General features: G+C 37.6%; 1 protein-coding gene across 2 annotated transcripts in view; it reads right to left on the reverse strand.

Annotated features, from left to right (window-relative positions):
* Positions 1-20,748, reverse strand: part of LIPJ (lipase family member J) — a 40,808-nt gene extending 20,060 nt beyond the window's left edge. Inside the window, exons 1-6 of one of the 2 annotated variants that reach the window (XM_010589128.1) lie at positions 20,722-20,748; positions 20,109-20,229; positions 16,999-17,197; positions 16,370-16,479; positions 14,764-14,900; positions 14,240-14,386 (exon numbers count right to left, since the gene is read on the reverse strand). In XM_010589128.1, the coding sequence (XP_010587430.1) occupies positions 14,240-14,386; positions 14,764-14,900; positions 16,370-16,479; positions 16,999-17,197; positions 20,109-20,229; positions 20,722-20,730 (723 nt within the window). In that variant the 5' untranslated portion in view covers positions 20,731-20,748. The remainder of the gene's footprint in view (positions 1-14,239; positions 14,387-14,763; positions 14,901-16,369; positions 16,480-16,998; positions 17,198-20,108; positions 20,230-20,721) is intronic. The other variant, XM_064269602.1, reaches the window with a different exon arrangement.
* Between the last annotated feature and the right edge of the window lie 3,489 nt (positions 20,749-24,237).

Below are 24,237 nucleotides of genomic sequence, written 5' to 3' on the forward strand. Positions count from 1 at the left end.
TTGCATCTGACTAATTTCACTCAGTATAATGCCTTCCAGGTTCTTCCATGTTATGAAATGTTTCACAGATTCGTCACTGTTCTTTATCAATGCATAGTATTCCATCGTGTGAATATACTATAATTTTTTTAACCATTCATCCGTTGATGGACACCTTGGTTGCTTCCAGCTTTTTGCTATTGCAAACAGTGCTGCAATAAACATGGGGGTGCATATATCCATTCGTGTAAAGGTTCTTATTTCTATAGGGTATATTCCGAGGAGTGGGATTTCTGGGTTGTATGGTAGTTCTATTTCTAACTGTTTAAGATAACGCCAGACAGATTTCCAAAGTGGTTGTACCATTTTACATTCCCACCAGCAGTGTACAAGAGCTCCAATCTCTCCGCAGCCTCTCCAACATTTATTATTTTGTGTTTTTTGGATTAATGCCAGCCTTGTTGGAGTGAGATGGAACCTCATCGTAGTTTTAATTTGCATTTCTCTAATGGCTAATGATCGAGAGCATTTTCTCATGTATCTGTTCGCTGCCTGAATATCTTCTTTAGTGAAGTGTGTGTTCATATCCTTTGCCCACTTTTTGATTGGGCTGTTTGTCTTTTTGTGGTTGAGTTTTAACAGAATCATATAGATTTTAGAGATCAGGCGCTGGTCGGAGATGTCATAGCTGAAAATTTTTTCCCAATCTGTAGGTGCTCTTTTTACTCTTTTGGTGAAGTCTTTAGATGAGCATAGGTGTTTGATTTTTAGGAGCTCCCAGTTATCTGGTTTCTCTTCGTCATTTTTGGTAATGTTTTGTATTCTGTTTATGCCTTGTATTAGGGCTCCTAATGTTGTCTCTATTTTTTCTTTCATGATCTTTATCGTTTTAGTCTTTATGTTTAGGTCTTTGATCCACTTGGAGTTAGTTTTTGTGCATGGTGTTAGGTATGGGTCCTGTTTCACTTTTTTGCAAATGGATATCCAGTTATGCCAGCAGCATTTGTTAAAAAGACTATCTTTTCCCCAATTAACTGACACTGGTCCTTTGTTAAATATCAGCTGCTCATATGTGGATGGATTTATATCTGGGTTCTCAGTTCTGTTCCATTGGTCTATGTGCCTGCTGTTGTACCAGTACCAGGCTGTTTTGACTACTGTGGCTGTATAATAGGTTCTAAAATCAGGTAGAGTGAGGCTTCCCACTTTCTTCTTTTTTTTCAGGACTGCTTTACTTATCCGGGGCTTCTTTCCCTTCCATATGAAGTTGGTGATTTTTTTCTCCATCTCATTAAAAAATGTCATTGGACTTTGGATCGGAAGTGCATTGTATGTATAGATGGCTTTTGGTAGAATAGACATTTTTATTATGTTAAGTCTTCCTATCCATGAGCAAGGTCTGTTTTTCCACTTATGTAGGTCCTTTTTAGTTTCTTGCACTAGTCCTTTGTAATTTTCTTTGTATAGGTCTTTTACATCTTTGGTAAGATTTATTCCTAAGTATTTTATCTTCTTGGGGGCTACTGTGAATGGTATTGATTTGGTGATTTCCTCTTTGATGTCCTTTTTGTTGATGTAGAGGAATCCAAGTGATTTTTGTATGTTTATCTTATAACCTGAGACTCTGCCAAACTCTTCTATTAGTTTCAATAGTTTTCTGGAGCATTCCTTAGGGTTTTCTGTGTATAAGATCATGTCATCTGCAAATAGAGATAATTTTACTTCTTCCTTGCCAATCCGGATGTCCTTTATTTCTTTGTCTAGCCTAACTGCTCTGGCTAGGACCTCTAGCACAATGTTGAATAAGAGCGGTGATAAAGGGCATCCTTGTCTGGTTCCCGTTCTCAAGGGAAATGCTTTCAGGCTCTCTCCATTTAGAGTGATGTTGGCTGTTGGCTTTGCATAGATGCCCTTTATTATGTTGAGGAATTTTCCTTCAATTCCTATTTTGCTGAGAGTTTTTATCATGAATGGGTGTTGGACTTTCTCAAATGCCTTTTCTGCATCAATTGATAAGATCATGTGGTTTTTGTCTTTTGTTTTATTTATATGGTGGATTACATTAATGGTTTTTCTAATATTAAACCAGCCTGGCATACCTGGTATAAATCCCACTTGGTCGTGGTGGATTATTTTTTTGATATGTTGTTGAGTTCTATTGGCTAGAATTTTGTTGAGGATTTTTGCATCTATGTTCATGAGGGATATAGGTCTGTAATTTTCTTTTTTTTGTGGTGTCTTTACCTGGTTTTGGTATCAGGGATATGGTGGCTTCATAGAATGAGTTAGGTAGTATTCCATCATTTCTATGCTTTGAAATACCTTTAGTAGTAGTGGTGTTAACTCTTCTCTGAAAGTTTGGTAGAACTCTGCAGTGAAGCCGTCCGGGCCAGGGCTTTTTTTTTGTTGGGACTTTTGATTACCTTTTCAATCTCTTTTTTTGTTATGGGTCTCTTCAGTTGTTCTACTTCTGATTGCGTTAGTTTAGGTAGGTAGTGTTTTTCTAGGAATTCATCCATTTCTTCTAGGTTTGCAAATTTGTTAGAGTACAATTTTTCCTAATAATCTGATATGATTCTTTTAATTTCACTTGGGTCTGTTGTGATGTGGCCCACCTCGTTTCTTATTCGGGTTATTTGTTTCCTTTCCTGTATTTCTTTAGTCAGTCTGGCCAATGCTTTATCAATTTTGTTAATTTTTTCAAAGAACCAGCTTTTGGCTTTGTTAATTCTTTCAATTGTTTTTCTGTTCTCTAATTCATTTAGTTCAGCTCTAATTTTTATTATTTGTTTTCTTCTGGTGCCTGATGGATTCTTTTGTTCAAGTTGTAGGGACAGTTCTCTGATTTTGGCTCTTTTTTCTTTATGTATGTGTGCATTTATCGATATAAATTGACCTCCGAGCACTGCTTTTGCTGTGTCCCAGAGGTTTTGATAGGAAGTGTTTTCATTCTCATTGATTCTATGAATTTCTTTATTCCCTCCTTAATGTCTTCTATAACCCAGTCTTTTTTGAGCAGGGTGTTGTTCAGTTTCCAAGTGTTTGATTTCTTTTCACTAATTTTTCTGTTATTGATTTCCACTTTTATGGCCTTGTTGTCTGAGAAGATGGTTTGTAATATTTCGATCTTTTGTATTCTGCAAAGGTTTGTTTTATGACCTAATATGTGGTCTATTCTAGAGAATGTTCCATGTGCACTAGAAAAAAAAGGTATGCTTTGCAGGTGTTGGGTGGAGTGTTCTGTATAAGTCTATGAGGTCAAGTTGGTTGATTGTAGCAATTAGGTCTTCTGTGTCTCTATTGAGCTTCTTACTGAAACTCCTGTCCTTCCCTGAAAGTGGTGTGTTAAAGTCTCCTACTACAATTGTGGAGGTGTCTATTTTACTTTTCAGTTCTGTTAAAGTTTGTTTTATGTATCTTGCAGCCCTGTCATTGGGTGCATAAATATTTAATATGGTTATATCTTCCTGGTCTATTGTCCCTTTAATCATTATGTAGTGTCCTTCTTTATCCATTTTGGTGGATTTAACTTTAAAGTCAATTTTGTCAGAAATTAATATTGCCACTCCTGCTCTTTTTGGCTTGTTGTTTGCTTGATATATTTTTTTCCATCCTTTGAGTTTCAGTTTGTTTGTGTCTCTAAGTCTAAGGTGTGTCTCTTGTAGGCAGCATATAGATGGATTGTGTTTCTTTATCCAGTCTGAGACTCTCTGTCTCTTTATTCGTGCATTTAGTTCACTTACATTCAGTGTAATTATAGATAAGTATGTGTTTAGTGCTGTCATTTTAATGCCTTTTTATGTGTGTTGTTGACAATTTCATTTTTCCACTTACTTTTTTGTGCTGAGACGTTTTTCTTTGTAATTTGTGTGTTCCTCATTTTCATAGTAGTTGAATTTACGTTTGCTGAGTCATTATCTTTTTCTTGGATTTCATTTTGAGTTATGGAGTTTTTATACCTCTTTGTGGTTACCTTAATATTTACCCCTATATTTCTAAGTGAAAACCTATTGTCCTTTATCGCCTTGTTTCCCTCTCCATATAGCAGTTCTATGCCACCTGTATTTAGTCCATCTTTTTGATTATTGTGATCTTTTACATATTGACTTCAATGATTTCCTGTTTTGAGCATTTTTTTCTTTTTAAAATTAATCTTAATTTGTTTTTGTGATTTCCCTATTTGAGTTGATATCAAGATGTTCTGTTCTGTGACCTTGTGTTGTGCTGGTATCTGATATTATTGGTTTTCTGACCAAACAACTTCCTTTAGTATTTCTTGTAGCTTTGGTTTGGTTTTTGCAAATTCTCTAAGCTTGTGTTTATCTGTAAATGTTTTAATTTCACCTTCATATTTCAGAGAGAGTTTTGCTGGATATATGATCCTTGGCTGGCAGTTTTTCTCCTTCAGTGCTCTATATATGTCATCCCATTGCCTTCTTGACTGCATGGTTTCTGCTGAGTAGTCTGAACTTATTGATTCTCCTTTGTAGGAGACCTTTCTTTCTTTTATCCCTGGCTGCTTTTAAAATTTTCTCTTTATCTTTGGTTTTGGCAAGTTTGATGATAATATGTCTTGGTGATTTTCTTTTTGGCTCAATCTTATATGGGGTTTGATGAGCATCTTGGATAGATATCCTTTCGTCCTTCATGATGTCAGGGAAGTTTTCTGCCAACAGATCTTCAACTATTCTCTCTGTGTCTTCTGTTATCCCTCCCTGTTCTGGAACTCCAATCACACGCCAAGTTATTCTTCTTGATAGAGTCCCACATGATTCTTAGGGTTTCTTCCTTTTTTAAAATTCTTTTATCTGAGTTTTTTTCAACTATATTGGTGTCAATTCCGTTATCCTCCAGCTCCCCCACTCTGCATTCCAATTGCTCGAGTCTACTCCTCTCACTTCCTATTGTCTAATTCTGTACTTTTACTGTTAATCTTTCGGATTTCTGAATGCTGTCTCTCTACGGATTCTTGCAGCTTATTAATTTTTCCACTATGTTCTTGAATAATCTTTTTGAGTTCTTCAACTGCTTTATCAGTGTGTTCCTTGGCTTTTTCTGTAGATTGCCTTATTTCATTTCTGAGGTCATCCCTGATGTCTTGAAGCATTCTGTAAATTAGTTTTTTATATTCTGCATCTGGTAATTCCAGCATTGTATCTTCATTTGAGAAAGATTTTGATTCTTTCGTTTGGGGAGTTGTAGAAGCAATCATGGTCTGCTTCTTTATGTGGTTTGATATTGACTACTGTCTCCAAGCCATCACTAAGATATTGTAGTGACTTATTTTATATTTGCTCACTGAGTCTTATCTTGTTTTTTTTTCTTTCAATATACATAGATGGGCTACTAGATTGCGCCATCTTGATTGTTATAGCCCTTGAATCACTTATGTCCTATAACCAGCTGGTTTGGGCTGTTATCAGATATATAAATAAGCCTAAGAGTCTATTCACTATTCTTGAATAGAATCTGATTTTGGGCCACCAAGTGTGTGGTGCAGACTGTCACCTATCCACCTAGAGGAGTAGTGTTGATAGTTGTGTGCACCAGATTCTAGTAGCAGCAGGGGGTCACACTCTGGGGGGGGGTAGGATGCTGACAGGCTTCCCCCAAGTGTCAGTGAGGTAGGTGTGTCTCTATTCCTAAAGCACTTTGGTGGGTGGGCTCTGCAGCTGTACCTTAGGCCCCCAGTGCAAGTACCTCTACAGATTGGTAGGTGTCACCATCCTCAGACCCCTAAGGCAGGAGGCTAGGTGGTCTGGAGGGAGCTTCAGCCCTCAGTTCCCCGTTGTGGGTCAGTGAGGGCTTCTGTTGAATATGCAGAGATATCAGACCTGGGAAACTTGTCTTTCCAGTAATCCACTAAAACAATTACGGTCAGATCCCTATCAGAATTACCTTTTCATTGTAATAGCCACCTTGTTCCCTGTAGGGATGAGAGCCCAAGACTGTGGATCATATATGGTTGGCTGGAGCTGGTTCTGTGTTTTTAGTCCAATTAGGGAAGGATTTTTGGTCCCTGGGTTTTTTGTAGCTGTTTCTCTCAGGCCAGGAGGATGGGTTAAGTCACCTACTTTTTTGTCACATAAATTAGATTTTTCTTTCCCAGAGTTTCATAGAAATAGATCACAGTATATGTATTATTTTATGTCTAAACTCTTTTGCTTAGTATAGTATTTTTGAGATTTATTCATGTTGTATGTATCATTAGTTTGTTTCTGTCTCTTGCTGAGTAGTATTCCAGTTGTATGGATACATCACAACTCGTTTATGCATTTATTTATGAAGGAAGCATAGGTAGTTCTAGTTTTTGGTTATTATGTATAAAATTGTAATAAACATTCAAGTACAAGTCTTTGTGCTTACACAAGTCTTCAGGTTTCTTGGGTAAACATCTCAGTGTCTGTCAGTTTGTCGTACTGTGGGGGCTTGTGTGTTGCTGTGATGCTGGAAGCTATGCCACCAGTATTCAGATACCAGCAGGGTCACCAACGGAGAAGAGGTTTTAGCAGAGCTTCCAAACCAAGACAGACTAGGAAGAAGGACCCAGCAGTCTACTTCTGAAAAGTATGAGCCCGTGAAAACCTTATGAACAGCAGCAGAACATTGTCTGGTATAGTGCTGGAAGATTAGCCCCCCAGGTTGGAAGGCACTCAAAAGATAACTGGGGAAGGGCTGCCTCCTCCAAGTAGAGTCAACCTTAATGATGTGGATGGAGTAAATCTATCAGGACCTTCATTTGCTGATGTGGCATGACTCAAAATGAGAAGAAACAGCTGCAAACATCCATTAATAATCGGAACCTGGAATGTACGAAGTACGAATCTAGGAAAATTGGAAATCGTCAAAAATATAGTGGAACGCATAAACATCGATATCCTAGGCGTTAGTGAGCTGAAATGGACTGGTATGGGGCATTTTGAATTGGACAATCATAGAGTCTACTGTGCTGGGAATGATAACTCGAAGAGGAATGGTGTTGCATTCATTGTCAAAAAGAACATTTCAAGATCTATCCTGAAGTACAACGCTGTCAGTGATAGGATAATATCCATATGCCTATAAGGAAGACCAGTTAATACGACTATTATTCAAATATCCGCCCCAACCACTAGGGCCGAAGATGAAGAAATAGAAGATTTTTATCAGCTGCTGCAGTCTGAAATTGATCAAACATGCAATCAAGATTCATTGATAATTGCTGGTGATTGGAATGCAAAAGTTGGAAACAAAGAAAAAGGATCAGTAGTAGAAAAATATGGCCTTGGTGATAGAAACAATGTCGGAGAGCGAATGATAGAATTTTGCAAGACCAGCGACTTCTTCACTGCAAATACCTTCTTTCACCAACATAAACGATGACTATACATGGACCTCACCAGATGGAACACACAGAAATCAAATTGACTACATCTGTGGAAAGAGACAATGGAAAAGCTCAATATCACCAGTCAGAACAAGGCCAGGGGCCGACCGTGGAACAGACCATCAATTGCTCATATGAAAGTTCAAGCTGAAACTAAAGAAAATCAGAGCAAGTTCACAAGAGCCAAAATATGACCTTGGCTATATCCCACCTGAATTTAGAGACCATCTCAAGAATAGATTTGACACATTGAACACTAGTGACCGAAGACCAGACGAGTTGTGGAATGACATCGAGGACATCATCCATGAAGAAAGCAAGAGGTCACTGAAAAGACAGGAAAGAAAGAAAAGACCAAGATGGATGTCAGGGGAGACTCTGAAACTTGCTCTTGAGCATCGAGCAGCTAAAGCAAAAGGAAGAATTGATGAAGTAATAGAACTGAACAGAAGATTTCAAAGGGCCTCTCGAGAAGAGAACGTACTATAATGACATGTGCAAAGAGCTGGAGATGGAAAACCAAAAGGAAGAACACGCTCGGCGTTTCTCAAGCTGAAAGAACTGAAGAAAAAATTGAAGCCTCGGGTTGCAATAGTGAAGGATTCCATGGGGGAAATATTAAACAACACAGGAAGTATCAAAAGAAGATGGAAGGAATACACAGAGTCATTATACCAAAAGAATTAGTCGATGTTCAACCATTTCATGAGGTGGCATATGATCAGGAACTGATGGTACTGAAGGAAGAAGTCCAAGCTGCTCTGAAGGCATTGGCGAAAAACAAGGCTCCAGGAATTGATGGAATATCAATTGAGATGTTTCAACAAACAGATGTAGCGCTGGAGGTGCTCACTTGTCTATGCCAAGAAATATGGAAGGCAGCTTCCTGGCCAACTGACTGGACGAGATCCATATTTATGCCTATTCCCAAGAAAGGTGATCCAAACGAATGTGGAAATTATAGAACAATATCATTAATATCAGAAGCAAGCAAAATTTTGCTGAAGATCATTCAAAAACGGCTGCAGCAGTATATCGACAGGGAACTGCCAGAAATTCAGGCCGGTTTCAGAAGAGGACGTGGAACCAGAGATATCATTGCTGATGTCAGATGGATCCTGCCTGAAATCAGAGAATGCCAGAAGGATGTTTACCTGTGTTTTATTGACTATGCAAAGGCATTCGACTGTGTGGATCATAACAAACTATGGATAACACTGGGAAGAGTAGGAATTCCAAACACTTAATTGTGCTCATGAGGAACCTTTACATAGATCAAGAGGCAGTTGTTCAGGCAGGAGAAGGGGACACTGAATGGTTTAAAGTCAGGAAAGGTCTGCATCAGGGTTGTATTCTTTCACCATACCTATTTAATCTGTATGCTGAACAAATAATCTGAGAAGCTGGACTATATGAAGAAGAATGGGGCATCAGGATTGGAGGAAGACTCATTAACAACCTGCATTATGCAGATAACACAACCTTGCTTGCTGAAAGTGAAGAGGACTTGAAGCACTTACTAATGAAGATCAAAGACTACAGCCTTCAGTATGAATTATACCTCAACATAAAGAAAACAAAAATCCTCACAACTGGACCAATGAGCAACATCATGATAAACGGAGAAAAGACTGAAGTTGTCAAGGATTTCATTTTACTTGGATCCACAATCAACACCCATGGAAGCAGCAGTCAAGACATCAAAAGATGCATTGCATTGGGCAAATCTGCTGCAAAGGAACTCTTCAAAGTGTTGAAGAGCAAAGATGTCACCCTGAAGACCAAGGTGCACCTGACCCAAGCCTTGGTATTTTCAATCACAACATATACATGTGAAACCTGGACAATGTATAAGGAAGACCAAAGAAGAGTTGATGCTTTTGAATTGTGGTGTTGGCGAAGAATATTGAATATACCATGGACTGCCAAAAGAACGAACAAATCTGTCTTGGGAGAAGTGTGGCCAGAATGCTCCTTAGAGGCAAGGATGGTGAGACTGTGTCTTACATACTTGGGACACGTTGTCAGGAGGGATGAGTCCCTGGAGAAGGACATCATGCTTGGCACAGAACAGGGTCAGCAGAAAAGAGGAAGACCCTCAACAAGGTGGATTGACACAGTGTCTGCAACAATGAGCTCAAGCATGGCATGGATTGTAAGGATGGCACAGGACTGGGCAGTGTTTCGTTCTGTTGTGTATAGAGTCGCTATGAGTCGGAACCGACTCGACGGCACCTAACAACGACAACATGGTAAATGTATATTTAACATTATGAAAAATTATGTAATTGTTTTCCAAAGCTGTTCGTCTTGGATTGAATTGTGTCCCCTGAAAATATCTGTCAGCTTGGCTAGGTCATGATTCCCTACCAGTTTGTCATCTGGTGTGATTTCCCTATGTATTATAAATCCTATCACTATGATGTAATGAGATGGATTAGTGGCAGTTATATTAATGAGTTCTACAAGATTAGAGCCTTAAGGCAATCTCTTTTGAGATAGAAAAGACAAGCAGAGAGCATGGGGACCTTATGCCACCAAGAAGGCAGTGCCGGGGGCAGAGTGTGTCCTTTGGACTTGAGGTTACTGCACTGAGATGCTCGCAGATCAAGGGAAGACTGATGCATCACAGAGACTTTCCTCCAGAGTTGACAGAATGAGAAAGCCTTCTCCTGGAGCCAGCGCCCTGAATTCAGACTTCTAGTCTACTGGACTGTGAGAGAATAAAATTCTGTTTGTTAAAGCCATCCATTTGTGGTATTTCTGTTACAGCAGCAACAGGTGACTAAGACACTGGTGTACATTTTATATTCGCACTAGCATAGTATGAAATTTCTAGTTATTCCACATCGTTGCCATAATTCTGGATTGTCAGTTTTTCTAATTTTACTCATACTGGAGGTAGTATAATGATATCTCAATGTAGTTTTATTTTGTCTGATACGTAAGCACTTTTTATGTGCTCACTACACATTGCTATACTTTCGTGAACCAAAACCCAAAACCAAACCGATTGTTGTCGAGTTGATTTTGACTCATAGTATAAATCCAACATCCATTGCCATCAAGTCAATTGTGACTCATGTCCCTACAGGACAGAGTAGAACTGCCTCATAGAGTTTCCAAGGAGCGCTTGGTGGATTTGAACTGCCGACCCTTTCGTTAGCAGCCAGCGTTTCCTTAACTCAACAGTATCCCTTAAGAGTAGAGCTGTCCCATAGGGCTTCCAAGGCTGTAAATCTTTACAGAAGCCAACTGCCACAACTTTCTCCTGAGGGGTAGTTGGTGGGTTCAGACCATTGATCTTTAGCTTAGGAGCCGAGCACTTTACTACTGTGCCACCAAGGCTCCACTTCTTTTGTGAAGTGCCTCTACAAATATTTATCCATTTTTTATCGGTTTGTTTGTCTTCTTATTAATGAGTTATAAAAACCAATCCAGTTGCTGTTGAGTGGATTCAGACTCACGGCGACCGTATGTATATCAGAGTAGAACCATGCTCCATAGAGTTTTAAGTGGTTAATTTTTTAGAAGTTGATCGCCAAGGCTTTCTTCCAGGGTGCTTCTGTGTGAACCTGAACCTGAAGCCTTTCAGTAAACAGCTGAAAGTGTTATCCATTTGCACCACCCAGGCACTCCTCTGTTTAGATATTGTGAATTTTATGTTATTGAGTGCTTGACCTTGTTGTATTTTCTTAAAGAGTTCTGGACTTTTTCTGACAGGCAATTAAGTTACTTGCAGATTAGTTTGAACTTTTGAGGGCTTAAAAAAAAAAAAATCTCCTGAGTACAGGTTTCTAAAAGCCTATATTCTTGGGGCAATTTTGTAGTTTTAAAATGTCCTTCTGAGATCAATAATAAATATACTCAACAAGGCCTCTCCATTTGAATGATTCTTGGCTCTGTGTGAGCTCTGGGAATTATTTGTCTTACAGATCCCCAGAAATTATCAGAAGTGTTTTTTGCCTCACCTCATTGGGTTTTACCTCACACATGCACTGACTGATATTAACCCAAAGTCTCAAAGATTTCTTAGATTTCTGGAACTCTGCTCTCTGAACTCTTCCCTAAAGATTCTAGCCACCTTACCTTCCTTGAACACCAAAGTTTGCTCCTTGATTCAACAAAATTTCTGGGCTGTCTTAGAGGTTTCCTTCCTGGGCCACAGTTGGCTAATTTTCTCCAGGCACAGAGCCTGAACCATGGCTGGGCTTACTGCATATGTTTACCATTTCTCAGAGATCACGGTCTTAAAATTTCTGTTTTCTAATGTCTAGAAATAGTTGTGTCCTATATTTTTACAAATTCTCTAATTGCTTATGGTCATAGAATAAATCTGGATTCTGCCATTCACTCATGACCTGATGTGAAATTTTCATATTGTATTTTTAATTGCTATGGCATCTCCTTTTAGCGTTCTTGTCATTTGGCTACCTGGCATCTGAAAAAGAAATCTCTTTTGTTTCCACTGAAATTCCAGGTACTTGGGACTGGCAAGAGCATAGTTCTAACAGAACAATCTAAAATGGCCTGTACAGACTTTTTAATAGAAACATTCTATGATTTAAACTCATAGGTATTCACTGGATTCTCTAATTATAAATTTTCCCTGTGCTTGAGATAAACTCCAATATATATAGTTTCTTAGATGTCACTTTCTGGATGTTATTTCCATCTGGGTCACTACTATTAACCTTAATGTGTATGGGAGGTTTACTCAACCCAAAGCACATTGTCATATTCATCCTTCTGGATGAAGAAGCTTACAAGTCACTTTCATGGATGTTCATCATGCTTATTCATGAATAACCTGAGATGTTTACCAGAGTCTCTACTTCAGCTTTAGAAAAGAGGCAAGAAGAAATCCATTCCCTCAAAGAGACCCAAATTCATAGCCATATATCCTCATTAATTGTACTCAGATGTCTCAGGCCCATTTTTCTTTTTTAAGTGTTGGGATTTCTTTCTAGAAGCTGCCATCAAGCAATCATAACAAGTGGGCAAAGTAAAAATTTTGAGTTATCTGATGATATATTTTTCAAGTTACATTGGTGAGAGTTTTTGCCACCTGTTCTTGCATCATGGCTTGCTTTAAACTCTCCTACACTGGTTTCCCATCCCTGGGTGACATTGCTCTGATTCTGCTCACTACCTTCTTAAAAACTGCAGGATTTTCTTTTGGTTATTCATACTGGCTCTTGGAAAAAATTCCAAGTCAGAGTCTAACTTCCCCATAGATCTTGATAAACTGAAGAGGACTGAATCCAGCTATCACTTGATAGTATTGCTATTACTTGATAGTATCACTCTTACTGTTCTGAAACACGCTGTGTGTAAAATGTTCCTACTTCAAACTTTCTACTTTGTACATGAGCCATATTGCAACCTACGACACCGCCAACTTTGGTCCCAGATTTAAAAAAAAACAAAATAAAAAAAACTAAACACACTGCTGTCAAGTCAATTCTGACTCCTAGCAACCCTATAGGACAGAGTAGAATTGCCCTATAGGGTTCCCAAGGAGTGGCTGGTGGATTCAAACTACCAACCTTTTGGTTAGCAGCCAAGCCCTTAACCACTGTGCAACCAGGGCTACAAGGATACACAAACTTGAAGGGTAGAAAGCAAGAGAATAATCTTTCCAAATAGTCCACAGAAAGAGTTCTCAGAGCTAGCACAGTATAATTATAGAAAATACAGCAATGCCCACATATAGTGCCCAAAACATACTATAAAAGGATGAATGAGGCAAGTAAGAATGAATGTTATATTTATGGTTCTTCTGTTCATTCCATTTCATACAGTGCATAAAAAAAATAAAAAATAAAAAAACACTATATGGACAGAAAAACATGAGGAAGAAGGATATTAGTTTCTTCTACCTTCTGTGCAAGAAGTTACTTTGCTAACACCTTTATGGGAAAAAAAGAGAACTAAGTTCATTTCTTTGGTTATGAAGAGTATCTTTCATATTTATATAATTGACTATACAGCCCATTTGGGTTGAATAAAATCATCCTGATTTGTGGCATAAACATGTGCTAAGGAGTTAAGAGAATGAATAAATTGGCTCTCATTGAGAGATTCTTAAAGGCCAGGTACAAAAACAGATCACTGTCCAAATGTTACAATTGTTTCTGCCAAATTTCAATTTTAAATGTGCAGAAAAGGTGTTAGAAGTAATGTCTACATCTTTAAGATCAATCCAAAGGACCTTGTTAATAGCAGCTTGAGCACTAAAGTAGTTTCCTACTCCAGGACCTTGCCTGATAAATTCTGGTAGCTTGGAAGATAATTGGCAGGCAATAATTCTAATTATACAAGGATCAACAAGAAAGGGAAGGAGTGTTAGGAACCAGGGTATAAGAGCAGGAGTTATGGAGTTATTGCCATTCAGTCGATTCCGACTCATAGTGACCCTAAGGAACAGGGTAGAACCATCCCATAAGGTTTCCAAGGCTGTAAATCTTTATGGAAGCAGACTGTTACATCTTTCTCCTGTGGCGTACTTGGTGGGTTTGAACCGCTGACCTTTCAGTTAGCAGCTGAGCCCTTTAACCACTGCACCACCAGGGCTCCTTAATAATGGAATAGAAAAGAATCTAAATATAAGAAGACTCAAGAAATTAAAACATAATAGCTAAAGCTAATAAAGACACCCATCTCAGGGCTTTTTTCTGGTCTTTCCAGAGAGCAAGACAAATACGTAAGAAAAATAATCCCAGCATGCTAATTCAAATTACCTGCATAGTGCTGATACAGTCAGAAAATCAGATAGACTGCTAGTATATGTGGATTAATCATAGAATTATACACAAGGCATAGAGTAAGCATTATTAAGAGCTGCTTTTCAGAGACTGGCAAAAATACAATTCAAATACAACTTGTTCTCACCATATTTATATTCTTCAGATCATATCCGTAGATCATAAATAAGACGTTGAGGCAAATCTTATCAAAAAGCTGTAGTGGGCACAGCTTTGAACCAACAAAACTTTTAAATGATTTATTAGGTAAAAAGCCTTTATTTCCAGAAAAAGCCTGTAAAATAAATTTACTTTATTGGTATTTGGAACACCACAGTAATTATTCAAGAAATGATGTGGTAAATTCACTACACATACAATCAAATGTATTATCTTGTAGTAGTTTAAAAAATTTAGATCGAAGGAAAAACTTAGAAGCAGGATGTAGAAATAATTTCACAACTGGATTTTCTCTCACAATGAGGTGTCTAAGATTATTATAAGTAAACTTCTATTCCCTTGTAGAAACAAAGGCAGGAATCCAGTAAAAATTAACCCAAAACTTTGAATTCATACATGTAAATTCATATACAGTCAAGACTTCTGATTTCCAAAGCCAAGAATTTCTGTCACTTTCGGTTATCAATTACATAAAAGAAAGGTAGAACATACCTTGATCACTGACTTCAATTTGTATGCCATCTTAATTAAAGGGCTTTTTGAGTGTTTAATGGAAAAAACTGGTGCTAATGCAAAAAATACTTTTATTCTTTCAGCCACTTTTGGTATGGTGGAAAATGTTATCAAACCTGAAAGAAAATGAAAATAGTAAGCTATCCTTAAGCAATTAATAACATGTGAAAATGACACCATGGAGAATAACAGTAAGTTCAAAATGGTCCCTGAATAACTAATTTACTCAATTCTTTCTTATTTATCAAACAATTATTGTTCATCCAGTATGTGACATGCATATTGATCAGAAAATAATGCCAATTGTCAGGATTAAAGAGCAATAATTGAGCAATAAATCAGAATTATAATAACACAGTTTAAAAATCAGGAACAATACTTAACATTTTTATAACTGGCAATGGTGAAAAATAAGATGTGAGTTTTTCAGGTAGAGGAATCCTATACTTTAAATGATATACTCAATAAATGTCAAATTGTTTTAATATTCACCTTGTATGTTTAAAAACTTTCCTGATACTAATTGTTATTTTATATTTTACTAGTAACTTAGAGTCATTAATATGACAAATAGTTCTTCCTTCTTCCCTATCTTTTCAGGCTGTCTTCTTGTACATCTTCTCTAATTCTGATTGTTTTTATTCTCTCACCATGTTCTGAGAAGTCAAATAACCAAAGAAATGCATGTCATATTATGAGTTAATAAGCTCTGGTCCATCACTCTTTTTTTTTTCTTATTTACTAATTCTTCAGGGATTCCTGGTTTCAAATAACCGAAGAGCTGAAGGGAATTTAGACTAAAAGTCATACACCTGGTTAATGTCAGAGAAAAGATCTACAGAAAATGGGATTAGATTGTTACACAACATGCTTTTTCTGCTAGGAAATGAATTATTCCTGTAAGGAAGTATTACTCTTCGGCCTAGAAATGACAAGACTAATTTAATGTCAGCTTCTATTGTAAAATGGCTTTTGCAACATTGAAAGGAGAAAGAACAGGAGTACACAGGTGTATAGCACCATGTATGAAAACTAAGGTATTCAGAAAATTTTTGCCTGAAAGTAGTTGTAAAGCATTAGATAGAGTATTAGAGTTCTATGGGAAGAAAAGATTTTTTTTCTGCTCATCTTTTAATGTAGGAAGGCTTTCTTCATCTTTGTGCATTTCTTAAGTTTGATCTGCCCTAAATTCGAAAACATGAAGAGCCTTTTCAAGTTTTTCACACTCATAAAACCTATGCTATATTTTCAAAAAAATAATGCATAAGTTCCCGTTGTGGAACAAATTTTGATTATGATCTCACTTTGATTTTAAGCAGAATGGATATGCAACTTTTATACAATTGCAAATAAACAAAACCACAAACAACCTTGTTTCTGCGATCAATTATTTGTGATTAGCAAAGGCTCTATGTGAACCGAAGCAGCATGTAAGACTCCAGGGCATACTGTTATGCCATACTTGTCTCACGATTTTGCTTTGTTCAACATATAGGCCCAGAAGTTTTTTTACAATTTAAGAAGTCTGTCTATAACCTTAAGAATAGTGATTAAAGAATATTATCAACACTCTCTCTAGGCATACCAATAGTAGTGCCCTGTGAATGGCCTACATAGAATATTTCATCTTGTCCTGTTTGCTTCACAATGAAATCGATAGAAGCTGGAAGGTCATATTTGGCCATCTCATCAAAACTACAAAAAAGAAATGGAAATAAACTAGCACGTCCCACCATTATTAACATTTGAAAATAATAAATAGGCAAATTTCAACCCTTTTTTGGCATGAGCAATAAATTATGTTTTATAATGTATCTACTCAATAGAGACTTTTGTGGGGAACACAAAGAAGTCAAGGAAGGAAATATTTACAAGGCAGTCTTATAAAAAGGTAAAAAGGACATTTGTATATTCTAAGTAAGTGAGAAAGACTAAAGATATGAGTTACAGAGTGAGAGACTGGTAAAAGCAAGGGTGGAGGCTGGTTAACAGTACACTAAGAAATAAAGGGTACTACTCAAAAAATGGAAACAAGCTTAAAATCAAACAAGCACTCTTTAATTTTCAACCCAAATTTTACATAAATGTTGGTGGTCTACTGAAAACCCTGAGTTGAGAAGAGTAAAACCTGTATTTTATTTTATTTCAATCAAAAAAAAAAATGTTCAATGCACTTATAAAATAAAATTAAACATTACTTCATTGTCTTTGTACCTGAAAGCCCAGAATTCTTTGGAATTTGTTTTTAGGTACAAGTGTTTCTTGGACCAGGTAGTCCCTCTGCTGTTTCCCATCCACACATCATAACCAGCATCAGCCAGAATAAAGCCCAGGCTATTGTTAGGAAGATTGGAAATCCAGCTGCTGGCAGATGTAAGCAAACCATGCTGCAAGTATACAACAAGCCTCTGAGCTGGAAAAAAAAGTCTACATAAAAATCTTTTATATGAAATTCAAAAGTTCAACATGTGACAGTTTGAAGATTTTAAAATATTGCTTCTATAAACTGTCAAATTACTAAACCCTGGTGGTATAGTGGTTAGGAGCTACAGATGCTAACCAAAAGGTCAGCAGTTCATATTCATAAGGTGCTCCTTGGAAACCTTTATGGCAGTTAGTTCTCTGTCCTATAGGGTCACTACAAGTCAGAATTGACTTGATGGCAAACGATTTTTGTTTTAATCCCATTTTATGTCAATGATGCTTCAAACAGTTCACTAATGGATTTCTTTCAAATAACCGAATTGGCAATTCGATCATGTCTTACTTAAATATATAAACTTTCAGGAATATAGAAAAAAAATTCAATATTTAATAGTGATTTGGGAACCCATACACATTTCAAATAACATTACATAAAATATATTTTATATATTTTCCCACTTATATATTTTGTAAGATAATTTTAAGATTGTATTTTTCACAGTCATCTTTAATCCTGATGCCATTATGATTAGAGCCACTGTTTTATTCACCTAACCAGAGCCCTAATCTATTTCCAAGGTTTTTGTGACATAACTCCTTTTAAAAACCTGTAAGGTATGCTCAGTTGGGCTCTAAGCCCCAAGTTGCCATTCCTACAAAATTCACATCACCATTATGTACTGTAACAGATATTGCTGGTGCTCTGCCTAGATACCATTAACTAGGTTGATGCTCTCATTACCAGCTATTGTGTTATCTGCTAACAGTACACAACTGATCCTTCTTGAGGCAAGCACTTTTGGCACTCTTGGCTAAATGAGAGATCCCACACTGATGGGGGTGGCAACTCACACCCAATGACTGACTGACACAAAGGTACAAAATATCATCCCCTTACTTCAAAGTTGGACAAACTTTGCGATATACTTTATGTCCCATATCTCCCAGGAACCAGGCTAAAGCTAGACTCCCACTGAGACCATCCTACTGCCATTGAGTCGATTCCGACCCATAGCGACCCTATAGGACAGAGAAGAACTGCCCGATAGAGTTTCCAAGGAGCGTCTGCAGGATTCAGACAGCCAACCTCTTGGTTAGCAGCCGTAGCACTTAACCACTATACCACCAGGGTTTCCACACTTTCCTCGTTTAATTCCTTTCTCTACTCAGCGGAGTTACTGCACTGGCAGGGGTAAAAGGCCCTGACCATCATGGGGAAGTACACTGCTGATACATAATGGGGACAGGGAGAAATATATCTGGCATTCAGATGATCCACTGGGGCATCTCTTGTTACTCCATGTTTAACTGTTAATTGGCAAGGACAGCAAATATGGCCTGATATGGACATGGTAATGCTTAGGGATGAGGACCTAGCTTACTCATTATGCAAGGTACTTAAGAAGGAGTGGTAAAGGCAGTTTATGAGTACCAGCTATGGTGTTAGGCCCAGCTGCAAAAGCTGTTACCATAATTTGCCCCACTAACCTTTCTCTTGCAAGTTTCCCCAGAAATTCTGAACAGTCAGAATCTTGGAAAATCTGTACCTGGATGAAATGAACTTAATGTGAAAGTCAAGTGGATCACAGTATTGCAAGGAGTAGACTCTAGTTGATCCTCTAAGTGCCTGCTCAAATCTTCCTTACTAAACAGGTTGTTATGAGTGTTGCTTTCTAAAGGCTCAGTATTTCCCCTTTCTCTGTAGAAATACCCTTGGCGACCACGAATTGCCTCATTCAGAAGATGACACCTCCTTCTAGAGGCAATGAATGACTGAATGGAAATGCAAAAAGCTGGCTCCCTAACTTCAAGGTGGGACCACTTGTGTGGTGCAATGCATTGAGCCCCTCTGGAAGCAAGCCGCAGGTAGACTCCAGCTGAGTCATATCCTTCTTTAGATCTTAAACCTACCCCATCCTGATCTCCACATTGCTTTCTCCTGATATTACACCCTCAGTAAGTCAAATGCACCTGAATCCCCTGCTTTAGGCTGTTTCTAGAGAACTCTAAGGCACTTACTGTATTTCAAAATTATCTTTAAGTCTTTTATTATGGTACTTGCTTCATAGATGGGAACTTTATATGCATCCAAAGTTACACTGATTGAGGTTGTTTCAAGATAATGTGCATTCTCTGAAGAACTTTAATGCTAAAAATAAGAATTTGAGAAGGTGTCCTATGGGAAACATTTTTTTTAGGGAGAAATTCTAGGAAAAAAAAAAAAAACCTAACATTTATCTGGGCAATAAGATGAACATGCAAAAGCAATCCATTACATAGTCTGCTAGTAACTGGCAGATCTATGACAATATCTCAGGTATCCTGACAAATGTAGTGCCTTTTGCATCATACCCTGCTGACACATATGTACTCATACGTTGGGATAAGGAGCCACGAGGCTGCTATGAACCTGATCTTTTTGCTATTAGCAACCCTATAGGACAGAGTAGAGCCACTTCATGGGATTTTCAAGGACAGCTGGTGGATTAGAACAGCTGACCTTTTGGTTGGCAGCCAAGCTCTTAACCACTGTGCCACCAGGGCTCCATCACTAGAGAAGAGAGTCACAAAGGCAAGGAAGGAAATTTTTACCAGTTTCTCTTCAAACCTTCATAATAATATTCTTAGGTTTCAGGGAATTTCTAACCCCTCATCAAACAAATAAATCTCTAGAGAATCAGCACATATGGCCACAGAAACCTGAAGGAAACTTGTGTTACACCACTCTGTGAACAAGAAGCCACTGGAGAATCAGGCTCTCCTCTTGAGACATGCAGGGAGACATATGAAAACCAAACTGTTCGCTAAATCTTCAGATCTTGTCCTGTGTTCACTTAGAAGGCGTCGAAAAGCTAAGAACCTCAGCCCTAGTCTCCAATAGGTTCTGAATTTAATATTACCTGAATTGTTAATATTGTTTGTCTTCCCACGGGGAATTCTATAAAGGCCAAGTATATAACCGTCTTCAGTTACAATATCATATGCTTCATCAGGGTAGCCCCAGTAGGAAATAATTTCACTCTGTATTAAATAAAAACCAAAACTTAGCAAAAGATTCCTAGTTAAATGGTTTGCTATTTCTAACTTGTTATGTAATAATGAACGTTAGTATTCTCCTTCAACCTCAGGCCTATCTATTTTTATTTTCATTCATTCCTGATTCATTCAGGCAATATATATTCATAGAATACCTACAAAACTCCCATCTTATATACCAGGGACTCAAGGATAAATAAACAAAAAACCAAAATAAAATAAATAAAAAATAAAAACCCACCCTCAAAGGGATATCTCAAGAACTAACTCACTAACTTTTCTAACCACTATTCACTCTAAAGAGGAAATTGGGATCTACAGAATAGTAAATAGGGGCTATCAGTTGACCCATATCAAAATATATGGATACAGAGATATAAGTTTAAGTATAGTTCTGTTCACATAAAAACTCCAAAATTTGGAGAGTAGTATTTTCTGTTATTTCAGCAGTTTATCAGTTATTTCCTAACAACTTACAATATTCATATTTGCTTCAGGATTCACAGATTTTTGATGTCGAAAGAGACCATGAGTTGTTCTAAGAATAAGGACCAAACACAATGCAGTGAAAAGGTACCACATTTGGGATCTATGTATAAAAAGAAGTTGTTAATACTATTAAAAATTGAAGCAAATAATACATTTGACTCTTTAAAAAGCTCTGTGAGATAGGAAATATTACCATTTTTAGATGAGAAAACTAAGGCTAAAAAAAAATTAACTTTCCTAAGGATATATGATGTATAAGTGGTGTCAGGATTCTTAATTCCAAAGTCCATGTTTTTCCAACTATCAAATTGTGTAATTTAAATTCCCTCTCTTAAGTTTCTGTTATAGTATTGTTTAACCAAATTATGAGAGCTTTATCATATATTGTAAATTAATTGAAGTCAGAATTAATGATATAATAATAATTTTTTAATATTCTTACCAGATGGTTAATGTTAATTAACCAATGCTGCTATAACAAAAATACCACAATTGGGCGGCTTTAACAAATGGAAATTTATTTCCTCACAGTTTAGAAGGCTAGAAGTCCGAATTTAGGATGCTGGCTGTAGAGGAAGGCTTTCTCTCTGTTGGCTCTGAGGGAAGGTCCTTGTCTCTTTTCAGCTTCTGTTTCTCAGTTCCTTGGAGATCTCATGTGGTGTGGCATCTATCTTCCCCCATTTGTGCTTTTTTGCTTAATCTGCTTTTTCATATCTCAAAAGAAATTGATTTAAAACATACCCTACACTAATATTATGACATTAACATAACAGAGAAAAAAACGTTTCCAAATGAGATTATAACCACAGGTACAGGGGTTAGGATTTACAATACATATTTTTTGGGGGGAGTCACAATTCAATCCGTAACACCAGACTAACATTTATTAAAGTATGTTTAAATTGTGTATCGGGAAGAGGCAGGTCTACGTAGGGCAAGTTAGAAGCTGAGAAAACTTTCATTTGTTCAGCCTCTGAGGATCTTGATTTCATCTTTACTATAGTAAAGTGATTTTGAATCTCCCAAATTCTGTGAAGCCAGAACCATGACACTTACACTCCTTCTAGAAAAGTAAGAAATGAAGGGATCACAGCAGAGCCAGAAAGTGCAGATTATAGATCTCAAGAGCCGTGTACAATAAGCCAGACACTATACCTGACAGGTATTATAAAACTCCCAGCTCTACTACACTAGCTTTGTGACTTAAGGCAGGTAATGTAACCTATCCGAGCATCAATTTTCCTACCTATAAAGCTATATAACGATTGTTACAAAAATGTGGTATGACACTTTATTATTAGTTACATGCCCAAATAAAAATGATCCATCACTGAAAATTATTTTAAATAATTTTTCAACTGACAATTCTATTAGGTTCTCCTTCAATTTTGCTAAAAAAATTGGGAACCCAACTAAATTGCAGAAGAATTTGGAAGTGTCATTGGAATCATTCTCTTTATCAATACCAACTTCAACATTTCAAATTGTCCTTTGTTTGGCACATTAGAAGTTTTTACTTCTTAAAGTGATGCTCCCCCACGTGTCTGTCGGTTTGTCATACCGTGGGGGCTTGTGTGTTGCTGTGATGCTGGAAGCTATGCCACCGGTATTCAGACACCAGCAGGGTCACCCATGGAGGACAGGTTTCAGCTGAGCTTCCAGACTAAGACAGACTAGGAAGAAGGACCTGGCAGTCTACTTCTGAAAACCACTAGCCAGTGAAAACCTTAGGAACAGCAGCGGAACATTGTCTGATATAGTGCTGGAAGATGAGCCCCCCAGGTTGGAAGGCACTCAAACGATGACTGGGGAAGAGCTGCCTCCTCAAAGTAGAGTCGACCTTAATGACGTGGATGGAGAAAAGCTTTGGGGACCTTCATTTGCTGATGCAGCACGACTCAAAATGAGAAGGAACAGCTGCAAACATCCCTTAATAATCGGAACCTGGAATGTATGAAGTATGAATCTAGGAAAATTGGAAATTGTCAAAAATGAAATGGAACGCATAAACATCGATATCCTAGGCATTAGTGAACTGAAATGGACTGGTATTGGCCATTTTGAATCGGACAATCATATAGTCTACTATGCTGGGAATGACAACTTGAAGAAGAATGGTGTTGCATTCACTGTCAAAAAGAACATTTCAAGATCTATCCTGAAGTACAACGCTGTCAGTGATTGGATAATATCCATACGCCTACAAGGAAGACCAGTTAATATGAGTATTATTCAAATATATGCACCAACCACTAGGGCCAAAGATGAAGAAATAGATTTTTATCAGCTGCTGCAGTCTGAAATTGATCGAACATGCAATCAAGAAGATGCATTGATAATTACTGGCGATTGAAATGCAAAAGTTGGAAACAAAGAAGAAGGACCAGTAGTTGGAAAATATGGCCTTGGTGATAGAAACAATGCCAGAGAGCGAATGATAGAATTTTGCAAGACCAACGTCTTCTTCATTGCAAATACCTTCTTTCAACAACATAAATGGCAACTATACACATGGACCTCACCAGATGGAACACACAGAAATCAAATTGACTACATCTGTGGAAAGAGATGATGGAAAAACTCAATACCATCAGTCAGAACAAGGCCAGGGGCCAACTGTGGAACAGACCATCAATTGCTCATATGCAAGTTCAAGCTGAAAATGAAGAAAATCAGAGGAAGTCCACGAGAGCCAAAATATGACCTTGACTATATCCCACCTGAATTTAGAGGCCATCTCAAGAATAGATTTGACGCATTGAACACTAGTGACCGAAGCCCAGACGAGTTGTGGAATGACATCAAGGACATCATCCATGAAGAAAGCAAGAGGTCACTGAAAAGACAGGAAAGAAAGAAAAGACCAAGATGGATGTCAGAGGAGACTCTGAAACTTGCTCTTGAGCGTCAAGCAGCTAAAACAAAAGGAAGAATTGATGAAGTAAAAGAACTGAACAGAAGATGTCAAAGGGCCTCTCGAGAAGACAAAGTAAAGTATTATAATGACATGTGCAAAGAGCTGGAGATGGAAAATCAAAAGGGAAAAACACGCTCGGCGTTTCTCAAGCTGAAAGAACTGAAGAAAAAATCGAAGCCTCGGGTTGCCATAGTGAAGGATTCCATGGGGAAAATATTAAACAACACAGGAAGCATCAAAAGAACATGGAAGAAACATACAGAGTCATTATACCAAAAAGAATTAGTCGATATTCAACCATTTCATGAGGTGGCATATGATCAGAAACCGGTGGCACTGAAGGAAGAAGTCCAAGCTGCTCTGAAGGCATTGGTGAAAAACAAGGCTCCAGGAATTGATGGAATATCAATTGAGATGTTTCAACAAACAGATGTAGTGCTGGAGGTGCTCACTCGTCTATGCTAAGAAATATGGAAGGCAGCTTCCTGGCCAAATGACTGCAAGAGATACATATTTATGCCTATTTCCAAGAAAGGTGATCCAACTAAATGTGGAAACTATAGAACAGTATCATTAATATCACATGC

This window comes from Loxodonta africana, chromosome 16, assembly GCF_030014295.1.
Source record: "Loxodonta africana isolate mLoxAfr1 chromosome 16, mLoxAfr1.hap2, whole genome shotgun sequence".
NCBI lineage: Eukaryota > Metazoa > Chordata > Mammalia > Proboscidea > Elephantidae > Loxodonta > Loxodonta africana.